Genomic DNA, 14,426 nt, shown 5'->3' on the forward strand with positions numbered 1-14,426 from the left:
ATCCTCTTGGTCGCCTCCTCGAAAAACTCAAATTCATGAGACATGATTTCCCACACACAAAGCCATGCTGACTATCCCTAATCAGACCGTGCCTTTCCAAATGCATATAAATCCTGTCTCTCAGAATCCCCTCCAATAACTTTCCCACCACTGAACGAAGGCTCACCGGCCTGTAGTTCCCTGACTTATCCCTGCTCCCCTTCTTAAATAAAGGCACAACATTAGCTATCTTTTTGCATTACAATCTCAGCTGTTGAAATGAAGAGCCCTCATTTGCAAATATTAGTGCATTTAAAAACCATTTTAAAAGTAGTGAATTTCCTGGAATACTTTGCGTTGTATTTTTGCTCCTGTTCTTTCCAAAATAAAATCCAGACACTAAGAGCAATTTCCACTTGAGCCTCCAGAGGGCCTACCACAAAACAGAAAGTTACCAGTTAAAGTACAGCTATGACAGAGCCATTTTAGATTGTGGGCTTAAATTGGATCAGTACTAAATATACCACTGAAACTGTATCAGATATTCATAGTTAAGTGCAGCTGAGCATGGATGTGCACGAGGGTTCAATTTCTATCTCACAATCCATGTGTCCTATGCTTTTAATATTACAATAATTGCCAGCTTTCTTCAAAGAAAAACACTTAAAACATTCTCATAGACATCACCAGTCTCATGAGTGAAGAAACCAAGGTAAGGTTTCAAGCAGCTTATATGCTTTGGGAGCCTTCTTGAACAAATCATATTTTTTTGTTTGCATTTATACTGCTCCTGCAATCAACACCAATAACGCAGTTTCATTAGTCCTTTATCTCATTGCTGTTTGTGGGGCCTTGCTGTGCACAAATTGACTATGGCATTTTCCTAATTATACCAGTGACCACACTTCATTAACTATGAAATGCTTTTGAACCTCCTGATGAGGTTGTGAATGGTACTTTATAAATGGAAGTTCATTCTTTTCGTCTTCAACCCATGGGTAACCTGTTCAATTGGTTCTGTAGAAGGGTCACTGACCTGAAACGTTAACTCTGCTTCTCTCTCCACAGATGCTGCCAGACCTGCTGAGTATTTCCAGCATTTCTAGTTTTTAGTTCAGATTTCCAGCATCCACAGTATTTTGCTTTTATTTTACTATTCTTCAATCCTATTCCCGCTTACCAAATGCTGTCTAAATTTCCTATTTTATTTCATCGCCGATAATTTTAAATGCTGTCTCCCAGTCCTTGAACCTTGTGCCCCACAGACAAACATACCTGGATCATCACTTCTTAATTAAATTGCCGACTTCTAGCTATCAATATATATTCAAATTCATCTTGATTGGCATGTGCAGCACCATAGGTGATCAACTGATGTGAGATATACATATTTGATATGTACACACACATAAAACTATCTTTCAGCTTCTTAAAATTATATGCAGAAAGAGTTCCATGTATTGGGCAGAATTATTTTGTGCCCTTGGAGGTGGGCACAGAGGCAGGGAGGGGGCAAACAAAATGGCAGGGGGCGCTGTTCCCAATGTCGCCCAGGCCCCTGCCATTTGTGTGCAGGGCAGGGAGGGCCAAGGGCTGCCTTCCTGCTCCAGCCCAATTCAGGCCCTTAAGTGGCCAATTATAGGTCACTTAAGGGCCTCTTCCCGCCTCCACCTCAATTTAGTGGAAGGTGGAGGGGCCCACTGCCGTGGGGAGATGCCGCCAGGTAAAGCCTGGCAGCCTCCTAGCAGGTCAACGGGGGTCCCTCCTTTGGAGGCATTCAAGTCCAGAGACCCGCAACCCCCCCCCCGCAATTGACAGGCAGATCTGGAGGTGGGAGCTCATCCCTTAAGGGGATACCATCCCCCTGTGGATTGGCTTTGGGGGCCTTCTGGCCGGCCACTGAGACCCCTGTCTTCATAATAAAATATAGCCCATTCTGTAAACAGTGCACTGACTAATCATGCAAGGATAAATTGTCTAAGAGGTATTAGCCAGGCATAAATTCAGAAAATTAATACAGTTGGTTTGTGATCATCTAGATTTACTGTCTGCTATCCATATATATAGTAGGAAATTTCTTTTACACTAATTCTGAGGAGATTTGCATGTCTAGTGTCAATTTTTTATGACAGTAAATTCTGCATTTGATTATGAAATGTAATCCATTTTTGTAAGTGTCCCAAGAACATTCCGAATGAGAAAGTTATTTATCTGCAGCACAGCAAGGTTGAAAAATGTGGAATAGGTATAAAGGGCTGAGGAAACCCATGTTCTTGTGTATCTTGCAACACAATGTCATAATCATAGAATGCGGCAGCACTGATGGAGGCCAGTCAGCCTATCACACCTATGCCAGCATTCTTTAGCCCCTTTCTTCTGTTCATTCCCCATACTTTATTATTTTTTCTTTCTCAACTATATCTCTTTCATGGATTCTGTTACTACCTCTGTCCTTACAACCCTCTGCGTAAAAAACATTCTGCTTAAAGCCTCCCTTTCTTCTTTTGGTGGTCTTCTAGTTACCAACTCACTAATCAGTAGAAATAGTTTTCCCAATTTATATTATCAAACTCCCTCATAATTATTAACACCTCTTACCTAGCTTCTCCTCAAAATTAAAGCCTCTCATCCCTGGTATCATTTTAGGGAAACTGCTTATGGCCCTGCTATCTTTCATCCCTCCTCTAATATGTTGATTTTTTCCGATGTCAGGATTCATGGTGTTGGGCAGTACCTCGCTCAGATCATTTTCATCCACATGGAAGCCTAACAAGAGGGCTGGCATTGCAGTTAAACCTAAATCCGTCCTCACCAAATGTTCACATACAAGTCATTTTGGGTACATGTGATAAAGTGATAGCAATAAATTTGGGTGATTTTTAATCTACATTATCAACTGGAAAAATCAGATTGGCAATAGTAGCCTGGATGATGAGTTCACAGAAGGCTTTCGAGATAGTTTTTATTTTAGAGCAGCACGTTCTGGAACCAACCAGAGAGCAGGTTATATGAAGCTTGGTTTTGTGTAATGTGACAGGATTAATTAATGACCTCAGAGTAAAGGCAGCTTTGGGTAGCAGCGAACACAATATGATTGAATTTTAGATCCAATTTGAAAGAGAGAAGAGTGGGTCTAAGACTAGTATTTTAAACTTAAATAAGGGCAACTATGTGGGCATGAAAGCTGAGCTAGCTGAAGTGAACTGGGCTACTAGGTTAGAAGATGGATCAATAGAGAAGCAGTGGCAGACATTTAAAGGGGATATTTTAGAATACTCAGAATAAGTATATTCCTACTGTAAAGAAAAATTCTAAGGGGAGGAACCACCATCCCGTGGTTAACTAAAGTAGTTCAGGAAAGCATCAATCTTAAGGGAAAAGGATATAATTGCACAAAGATGAGTGGCAGGTCAGATGATTGGTCAGAATATAAAGAGCAGCACAGAGTTAATCAGGAGAAAGAAATTAGAGAACGAGACGAAGCTAGCTAGAAATGTAAAAACAGGTATTTAAAAAGAGTAAGTAAAGTGAGTGTTGGTCCTCCAGAGAGTGAGAATACGGAGTTAATAACAGAGAATAAGGAAATGGCGGAGTGAAATTAACAAATATTTTGCTTCTGTCTTCACTAAAGAGGATACAAAAAACATTCCAGTAATAGCTGTAAATCAGGAGGTGAAAGAGAGGAACTTGCTGAAATTACAATCACCAGGGAAACGGTACTAAGCAAACTGATGGAGCTGCGGGCTGTCAAGTCTCCGGATCCTGATGGATTTCATCCTAGGGTCTTAAACGAGGGGGCTAATGAGGTAGTAGATGCGTTGGTATTAATTTTTCAAAATTTGCTGGATTCTGGAAAGGCTGCATCAGACTGGAAAATAGCAAATATAACCCCTCTATTCAAGAGGGGGGGGAGGCGGGAAGACAGAAAACGGGTAACTATAGGCCAGTTAGCTTGATGTCTGTCATGGGGAAGGTTAGAATTGATCATTAAGGAGGCTATTGCTGGGCACTTAGAAAAACTCACAGTAATCAGGAATAGTCAGCATGGATTTGTGAAAGGGAAATCATCTTTAACCAATTTATTGGAGTTCTTTGAAGGAGTAATATGCACTGTAGATAAAGGGGAGCCTGTTGACGTACTGTACTTGGATTTCCAGCAGGCGTTTGACAAGGTGACACATAAAAGGTTATTGCTCATGGTGTAGGGGGTAACATATTATCATGGATAGAAGGTTGGCTGGCAGAAAAGAGAGTATACATAAATGGGTCCTTTTCTGATTGGCAGGATGTGACGAGTGGAGTCCCACAGGAGTCTGTGTTAGGGCCTTAACTTTTTACAATTTATATCAATGACTTAGATGAGGGGAGCAATGGTTTGGTAGCTAAATTTGGAGATGACACAAAGATAGGTAGGAAAGTACGTTGTGAAGAGGACACAAGGAGGTTGCAGACCCATATAGCTAGGTTGATTGAGTGGGCAAAAATCTGGCAAATGGAGTATAATGTAGGAAAATGTGAAGTTGTTCACTTTGACAGGAAGAATAAAAAAGCAGAGTATTACTTAAACGGAGAACGCCTGCAGAATTCCGAGGTGCAGAGGGATCTAGGTATTCTAGTGCATGAGTCACAAAAAGTTAGTATGCAGGTACAGCAAGTAATAAAGAAGGCTAATGGAATGCTATCCTTTATTACGAGAGGAATTGAAAATAAAAGTAAGAATGTGATACTAGAGTTAAATAGGGCATTGTTGATACCACATCTCGAATACTGTGTGCAGTTTTGGTCTCCTTATTTAAGGAAGGATGTAAATGTGTTGGAGGCAGTTCAGAGGAGGTTTACTAGATTGACATTCAGCAGGTCTGGCAGCATCTGTGGAGATAGAAGCAGAGTTAACTTTTCAGGTCAGTGATCCTTCATCTGATGACCTGAAACGTTAACTTTGCTTCTCTCTCCACAGATGCTGCCAGACCTGCTGAGTATGTCCAGCATTTCTTGTTTTTATTTCAGATTTCCAGCATCTGTAGTATTTTGCTTTCAATTTACTAGATTGATACCTGGAATGAGCAGGTTGTCTTATGAGGAAAGCTTGGATAGACTGGGTTTATTTTCACTGGAGTTTAGAAGAGTGCGGGGAGACTTGGTTGAAGTATATAAGATGCTGAACGGTCTTGACAAGGTTGGTGTGGAAAGGATGTCTCCTCTTGTGGGTAAGTCCAGAACTAGGCGGCACTGTTTTAAAATTAGGGGTCGCCCTTTTAGGGACAGAGATGAGGAAATTTTTTTTCTCTGAGGGTTGTGCAACTTTGGAAATCTGCCTCAGAAGGTGGTGGAAGCTGGGACACGGAATACTTTTAAGGCGGAGATAGATTGATTCTTGTTAGGCAAGGGAATCAAAGTTTATCGGGGGTAGATAGTCATAGAGCTATACAGCACAGAAACAGGCCCTTCGGCCCATCGTGTATGTGCTGGCCATCAAGCACCTAACTATTCTAATCCCATTTTCCAGCACTTGGCCCATAGCCTTGTATGCTATGGTGTTTCAAGTGTTCATCTAAATACTTCTTAAATGTTGAGGGTTCCTGCCTCTACCACCTCTTCAGGCAGTGTGTTCCAGAATTCAACCACCCTCTAAGTGTAAAGATTTTTCCTCAAATCCTCTCTAAACCTCCTGCCCCTTACCTTAAAGCTACACCCCCTGGTTATTGACCTCTACGCTAAGGGAAAAAGTTTCTTCCTATCTAACCTATCAATGCCCCTCATAATTTTGTATACCTTAATCATGTCCCCCCTAAGCCTTCTCTGCTCTAAGGAAAACAACCCTAGCCTTTTCAGTCTCTCTTCATAGCTGAAATGCTCCAGTCCAGGCAACATCCTGGTGAATCTCCTCTGCACCCTCTCCAGTGCAATCACATCCTTCCTATAGTGTGGTGCCCAGAACTGTACACAGTACTCCAGCTATGGCCTAACTAGCACTTTATACAGCTCCATCATAACCTCCCTGCTCTTATATTCTATGCCTCGGCTAATCAAGGCAAGTATCCCATATGCCTTCCTAACCACCTTATCTACCTGTGCTGTACCTTCAGTGATCTATGGACAAGTGCACCAAGGTCCTTCTGACCCTCTGTACTTCCTAGGGTCCTACCATCCATTGTATATTCCCTTGCCTTGTTAGTCCTTCCAAAATGCATCACCTCACACTTTTCAGGATTAAATTCAATTTGCCACTGCTCCGCCCATCTATACAATTCTGTAATCTAAGGCTTTCCTCCTCACTATTTACGACACCTCCAATTTTCGTGTCATCTGCAAACTTACTGATCATACCTCCTATATTCACATCTAAATCATTAATGTACACTACAAACAGCAAGGGTCCCAGCACCGATCCCTGTGGTACACCACTGGTCACAGGCTTCCACTCGCAAAAAGAACCCTCGACCATCACCCTCTGCCTCCTGCCACTAAGCCAATTTTGCATCCAATTTGCCAAATTGCCCTGGATCCCATGGGCTCTTACCTTCTTAACCAATCTCCCATGCGGGACCTTATAAAAAGCCTTACTGAAGTCCATGTAGACAACATCAACTGCTTTACCTTCATCTACACATCAAGTTAGTTAGACACGATCTCCCCCTGACAAAGCCACGCTGACTATCCTTGATTAATCCAGCCTCTCCAAGTGGAGATTAATCCTGTCCCTCAGAATTTTTTCCAATAGTATAAATGGGTGGTTGATGGTCGGCACAGACTCGGTGGGCCGAAGGGCCTGTTTCAGCGCTGCATCTCTAAATAAAATTAAAAAAGTTTACCAACCACTGATGTTAGACTCACTGGCCTGTAATTTTATCCCTGCTACCCTTCTTGAATAATGGTACCACATTATGTGTCTCCATATGTGTCCTCCAATCCGCTGGTACCTCTCCTGTGGCCAGAGAGGATTTGAAAATTTGTGTCAGAGCCCCTGCTATCTCCTCCCTTGCCTCACACAAGATGGGAGTGTGGAATTCGAGACACAGTCAGATCAGTCATGATGTTATTGAATGGCAGAGCAGGCTAGAGGGGCCGAATGGCCTACATCCACTCCTAATTTGTATGTTCAGCAGGTGTCACTGGTTAAGTGATCATAATTCATTTTGTCCTCCCTAACCCAAGGGTGCTGAGACTAACTGTAGCTCCTATTGCTGTTTTAGCTGTGATAACTCAGCCCAAACTAAGGATTTTACCTGGAGACTTCCTATTCCGTTGTCATTAATATTAATTCGCTGAGCTATCCTTAATATGACTGATTGTTTTGTTTAGTTTAGTTTAGTTTAGAGATACAGCACTGAAACAGGCCCTTCGGCCCACCGAGTCTGTGCCGACCATCAACCACCCATTTATACTAATCCTACACTAATTCCATATTCCTACCACATCCCCACCTGTCCCTATATTTCCCTACCACCTACCTATACTAGGGGCAATTTATAATGGTAAATTAACCTATCAACCAGCAAGTCTTTGGCATGTGGGAGGAAACCGGAGCACCCGGAGGAAACCCACACAGACACAGAGAACTGAGTCATATGTTCTAAGGCATATTGCAGATATGGGGCATACACGCACTTACAAGTAACTGATGCACACATTGTGGAGTTATTTGTCGAGAAGTTAATTCTATCATTTAAAAAAATAATAACTTCAACTTCCCCAAATGGAACAGTTACTCATTGGATAAATTCAGTCAGCCACTGAGGAACCCAGGAATTGCTCCAAATCACCCATCTTTTGCCTAGGACTCCAGCAGCTAATTGCAGCACCCCAAAACTATCTCAATTGGCATTGTGCAACAAGGTTATACGTTCTTACTTATTCCTTTTTGTTTCCAATTGCAGTTTGGATTTTGATCATCTAAGTTTCAGAGAATTCAAATCTGAATTAGAAATTTGTCTTGGCAGCAGGGTAAAATGAACGATACCATGTAATTTACGCATTATATGCCATGCCTGATATTCTATTCCATTGACTTAAATGGAGCTGAATATCTTGAGGGCGTATTGCAGGCAGCCAATACAATTCCATTTTGTCATAAGTACAGGCTTGCAAATTAAAAGTTCAGCTTACCAGGCCTGGTTTCCCATTCCTCTTTTTGAGAAGATAATTCCAATGTTTCATCCAAATGGCTTGTAATTGACTCTGGCTTTGCACTGTTTGTTGGACTCTCTGAACTGACACTGAAAAAAAAACAAAGTTCTTGAAGACACTATTTTATTCTTTAGCTGCAAGAGAAATTGTTTTTAAAAAGTTCCCTTACTCCCACTGATTAACTTGGAAAAAAAAAACACATCATAATCCTGTTAGAATTTTAAAACTGCCTCCTGGATTTAGTCATGTGTACTATAAGATGACAGGATTTTATCAGTCAAGTGTATCAAGATACAGTAGCACACAGAAAGAATCCGTTGAACTTATCCCATTATTGAGGTTGATATAAGGTGTTAAACCAAGATCTGCAAGACCAATGTCACCTACTCTCTGCTCAATTTCAAGACTATATTGAAATCACATCCCTGTTAGATCAAGAATCTCTCCATTTTTATTTTGTCAGTATTTTTTGTTGCTACTAAAACTGTCAAATATTTTTAAAACATTTTTTCACCGTCACTGTTCCAGGAACCATCAACACCCCTCCCCGTTAAAAAGGCCATAGGCATAATGGGGAAGGTCTTCGCTCGAGTCGCTTCAAACAGGCTCCAGAAGCTGGCTGAGCGTATCTACCCTGAGGCACAGTGTGGCTTTCGAGCAGAGAGATCCACCATTGACATGCTGTTCTCCCTTCGCCAGCTACAGGAGAAATGCCGAGAAGAACAGATGCCCCTCTACGTTGCTTTCATTGATTTCACCAAAGCCTTTGACCTCGTCAGCAGACGTGGTCTCTTCAGATTACTGGCAAATATCAGATGTCCACCAAAGCTACTAAGTATCATCGCCTCATTCCATGACAATATGAAAGGCACAATTCAACATAGCGGCACCTCATCAGACCCTTGTCCTATCCTGAGTGGCGTGAACCAGGGCTGTGTTCTCGCACCTACACTGTTTGGGGTCTTCTTTTCCCTGCTGCTCTCACATGCGTTCAAGTCTTCAGAAGAAGGAATCTTCCTCCACACAAGATCAGGGGGCAGGTTGTTCAACCTTGCCCGTCTTAGAGCAAAGACCAAAGTACGGAAAGTCCTCATCAGGGAACTCCTCTTTGCTGACGATGCTGCATTAACTGAAGAGTGTCTGCAGAGACTCACCGACAGGACTGCGGCTGCCTGCAACGAATTTGGCCTAACCATCAGCCTCAAGAAAATAAGCACATGGGACAGGACGTCAGAAATGCTCCATCCATCAAGATCGGCTACCACGCTCTGGATGTGGTGCAAGAGTTCACCTACCTAGGCTCAACCATCACCAGTAACCTGTGTCTCGATGCAGAAATCATGAAGCGCATGGGAAAGGCTTCCACTGCTATGTCCAGACTGGCCATGAGAGTGTGGGAAAATGGCGCACTGACACAGAACACAAAAGTCCGAGTGTATCAAGCCTGTGTCCTCAGTACCTTGCTCTACGGCAGCGAGGCCTGGACAACGTATGTCAGCCAAGAGCAACGTCTCAACTCATTCCATCTTTGCTGCCTCCAGAGAATCCTTGGCATCAGGTGGTAGGACCGTATCTCCAACACAGAAGTCCTCGAGGTGGCCAACATCCCCAGCATATGCACCCTACTGAGCCAGCGGCGCTTGAGATGGCTTGGTCACGTGAGCCGCATGGAAGATGGCAGGATCCCCAAGGACACATTGTACAGCAAGCTCGTCACTGGTATCAGACCCACCGGCCGTCCATGTCTCCACTTTAAAGATGTCTGCAAACGCGAAATGAAGTCCTGTGACATTGATCACAAGTCAGTTGCCCGTGATCGCCAGAGCTGGCGGACAGCCATAAAGAGGGGGCTAAAGTGTGGCGAGTCGAAGAGACTTAGCAGTTGGCAGGAAAAAAGACAGAAGCGCAAGGCGAGAGCCAACTGTGTAACAGCCCCGGCAACCAATTTTATCTGCAGCGCCTGTGGAAGAGTCTGTCACTCTAGAATTGGCCTTTATAGCCACTCCAGGCGCTGCTTCACAAACCACTGACCACCTCCAGGCGCTTACCCATTGTCTCTCGAGACAAGGAGGCCAACGAAGAAGAAGAAGGAGGCCTATTTTCACTCATTTCTCTCCCTTTTCCCTCCTCTCATTCTAGGATATAGTCCCACTGGCACCAGCAGTATTCCACTGAGGAGCCTTTTTTATATTAGGCCAGAGTGTGACAGCAGGCTATTTGTTTATGCGAATCGCACAGTGGAGTCTGACGCTACTCACCCAACATCGATGTATGCATTCATGGTTCATCCTCTCTCAATTAAATCAATTAACAGCCCAATCATCAAAGCTGGGATCTTTTCAGTCAAGCTCAGTGAAACATTACATTTTAAATTTATCCAGAGTCACAGAAGTGATGGCAACATCTGTTTAAATGAAAGAAACTGGGATAATCTTATAAAGGCACAAATGTAAAAAGGGGAAAGAAAAGCCTAATAATTAAATTTACCAAACTCAATATGGTAATTTTAATTTTTCATCTCACTAATTTACTGCCTACATCAACAACATCAAAGGCATTGATTTTTTAATAGTGTAGTTCCACAGGAACTAGTTACTCTCAGTTCCTTGCTCTAAATGCCATTATTTATTTGTGAGCTTTGACACGGAGTTATTTTATCAGAGGGGAGGGGAACTAAAGCTGAGCATAATCCTGTCCTCACCTGACAACCACATGTGCAATTTCAGCACAAATTATGTGCATCAGTTGGCAAGAACATAACCAAAATTTCCCCTCAAATTAAAGCAAAATATTGCAGATGCTGGAAATCTGAAATAACAAAAAGAGCTCTGAGAACCAATGAAAGGTCTCAGACCTGAAATGTTAACTCTGCCTCTCTCTCCACAGATGCTGCCTGACCTGAGTATTTCCAGAACTTTCTATTTTAAGTTAAAATTTCCCCCCCCCCCCTTAACTCAGAGACACTGAGGTTAATTCTAAGACTGCTATTTCTTCCTTAGTTAAGATCAATTAACTCAGCACAGATCAGCGTGTTGGTGGGGGAAGCAAACCTGTGATCTTCCTGGTCTACATGGCTCAACTACTTACAGGAATAACTGAGTATTTCAGGGAAAAATATGGCAGTGTGAAGACAAAACAGAAATAAGTTAGTTCGTAGAAGTAGCCTACACAACCTCTGTTCTAGACTTGACTCTTTGCCTAGGAATTGTAATTAGATCAAAAATAAAGGCTGAAAATTATAGATTTAACAAAACCTCGAAGCTTCTCTAGATCTGCTCAGATGCAAAGCTGAAATATCAACGCATGCTCTCCTCTGCTTCAATTTCTCTATCAGTTTTTTTCCCTTCAGTCTCAGTAGCCACCCTTCTAACAATCAATTTTTCCACTTGCTGTCTTATTATCACTCCCTCAGCACAATAAATGAAGTGTATATGTATAGATTCTAATACTTTGCACATCGTTTTGGAGGTCAAAATCAAGTCTTTCACCTCATCATGCTCGAAATTCTTTCAGGGGAGCTCCCCTAATAAGTCAGTTTGTAAATACAGCAGGCAACTCATTTATATAAACTAGAAGGTCCCAGCTTCCATCTCTGGCCTGTGCTGAGCGAACTGATCAACTGAGGAAGCAATAAAAGTGCTACAATTTATCTTAAAGCCCTTGGGTTAGGGTGGCAAAAATCAGGTACAGCTGAGTCCCTACTTCTGATCTTTATCCAGTGATTGTTACTGGAAAATGAATTATGTATGAAGATGAGGCAAGGTCTATATGATATTTCCCAAAACAGAACATGCAGACACTCATTGTCTAGGCTCACACACTCTGGAGGGGTATCAAACCACAAAAAGAATCTGTAATCACATGCCATGAGCCAAGACTTTCAAGAGAGGACAGTCAGATAAATTTTATAAAAAGAACACTTAAAGGGGAATTGTTCCTTAATGTTGTGTAGTGGTAATATTACTGGACTACTAATATCAAGCCTGAACTAATAATCAAGAGAACAGAATACAACAATGACAGTTTGAAAATTTTAATTCAGATTTCTGTAAAAATCTGGAAATAAAAAGCTAGTATCAGTAAAAGTGACTGAGAAACTGTAGGATTGAACCTTGCTAGTTCATTAATGTCCTTTACAGATGGAAACTTGCTGTCCATACCCGACTTGCCTTATATGTGACTACAGTCCCACAAAAATGTTGTTGACTCTTAACTGCCCTCTGAAATGGCCTAGCAAGCCACTCAGTTGTATCAAACTACAGTGGGTCAAGATGACCCACCACCATCTTTCCAAGGCAAATCGGGATGGACAATAAATGACAGCCTTACCAGTGTGACCACAAATCAAGAAATGTAAACATCAAATATTTTTAATCCAGCAACTTGTGACATTGCATCAGACATTCTTCGTGAAAATGGTTATTTCTATGTTTGGCGGTACGATAAGATTTTCCATAGACATTTGGCTCACACAAAAACACCCTTTTGTTTACGTGCCAGAATTCTGTGGAAAAGTCTTACAGCACAAACAGTAAAAACTGCAATGTTAAAAAGGTGGATTTCTCTTCAGTACAGCAACACTTGGTCTAGAACCTTTGGCAGAGAATTCTATTTGAAGAAAATACTGAAATTTGCTATTTTTTTTTAAAGGTTAAAGTTCACTTTTATTTTATTGCCAGTTTTAAAACACAAGCTTTAGTTTTCCTACCAACCTATGATTTTCACCCTGGTTTAAGATAATAAAAAAAAATTGAGTATAATAATTGCTCCTTGAAAAATGCAAATAACTGATTTATACGAAATTTAAAAAAAGTAGCCTATGGGAGTAGCATGCTCAGAGCTACAATTTCCTACACTGAAAGATCTTTGATGGGGATGCGGTAACATTTATTATTAAGTTGCGCATGCACAGACTATGTAACAAGTAAGTTTGGTGGGTTGAATTATTTCTTTTGATTCAAGCTTTCTTATGCTTTTATGTACTGATGTGGAACATTGAAGGGCAAGTCAACCAAGACCTGTGCTGCATATTCCTTAAGGACCAGTAATAAAGAATAACAAGGACCATGAATAAAGCTCCATGTACATGTCCCATGTCAGGTACCTTAGAAAGGCACATTGTTTGAAACAGGGTGCCTAAGAGACAGTAGAAAAGTGAAAAATGGGGGAGGGGAGGAAAAGAAAGATTTGTACAAAGAACAAAGAACAGTACAGCACAGGAACAGGCCATTCGGCCCTCCAAGCCTGCGCCGATCTTGATGCCTGCCTAAACTAACACCTTCTGCACTTCCGGGGCCCATATCCCTCTATTCCCTTCCTATTCATATATTTGTCAAGATGCCTCTTAAACGTCGCTATCGTATCTGCTTCCACCACCTCCCCGGCAGCAAGTTCCAGGCATTCACCACCCTCTGTGTAAAAAAGCTTGCCTCGCACATCCCCTCTAAACTTTGCCCCTCGCACCTTAAACCTATGTCCCCTAGTAACTGACTCTTCCACCCTGGGAAAAAGCTTCTGACTATCCACTCTGTCCATGCCGCTCATAACTTTGTAAACCTCTATCATGTAGAAAATTTACTTAATATTTAGTGGTAGAAATTAGAGGTAGCAGGCTAGGCTCAGAACACCCATATAAACATGCAAAAATGTCTTGTTTTTAAAATATTTTTGTTATGAATGAAGTGGGATTTGGAACCATATCACTGTTTAATTTTATACTGGAATCAAGGAGCTGAAATCACAATTCACGGCAGTATGGAATTTATTTTTGCCATTTCCTACAGAATTCAGACTTTTGTCTAAAGGAAAAAGAAAATGCTAAAAGTGGGCAAATTCTCCCTGCTCTCCCTTTGTTTCCATGCCAACTTCTTTATTTGGAGGTGTGACTTGTAAGCGTCTCACTGGATGCAGTCTGTGACATTCCTTCTTAATGTTCCTGATGCATGTGGAAAATAAATTATCTTCTCACACAAAGCTTTCCAACAAAAAAAATTAAAGTGGCAAACTTCCCTAAATTATTAACAAACCTAACACAATATAACTTCAATCCAGAATAGGATTTTAATTTTACCCTCTTGGTTGAGAATCCAGCTCTAACTACTGACTTGCTCCTACATTTCAACTCACTTGTAACTCCCTTCTCATTGTATGGATTTCTTTTTCAACATCTGCTTTTCGACAGAATAACTGAAAATATCCCATTGAAGCACTCAGGACAGCAGCATCTTTGAGCTGGTTCCCCATGTTTTTGTGACTAAAAGAAGCTCCTTTATCCCAGTTGCATTGTAGACTCACAAAAATTCTGTCACGACGATAAGGGA

At 41.6% G+C, this 14,426-nt stretch overlaps 1 protein-coding gene across 8 annotated transcripts in view; it reads right to left on the reverse strand.

Annotated features, from left to right (window-relative positions):
• The window catches only part of LOC137381410 (dixin-like), a 156,929-nt gene that overhangs the window by 40,702 nt on the left and 101,801 nt on the right, over positions 1-14,426 (reverse strand). For 7 of the 8 annotated variants that reach the window (XM_068053962.1, XM_068053965.1, XM_068053961.1 and 4 more), the window contains one exon: positions 8,086-8,195. In XM_068053962.1, the coding sequence (XP_067910063.1) occupies positions 8,086-8,195 (110 nt within the window). Of the gene's footprint in view, positions 1-8,085; positions 8,196-14,426 lie in introns of those variants that run through there. The other variant, XM_068053967.1, reaches the window with a different exon arrangement.

Source organism: Heterodontus francisci, chromosome 22, assembly GCF_036365525.1.
Source record: "Heterodontus francisci isolate sHetFra1 chromosome 22, sHetFra1.hap1, whole genome shotgun sequence".
In the NCBI taxonomy this organism is placed as follows: domain Eukaryota; kingdom Metazoa; phylum Chordata; class Chondrichthyes; order Heterodontiformes; family Heterodontidae; genus Heterodontus; species Heterodontus francisci.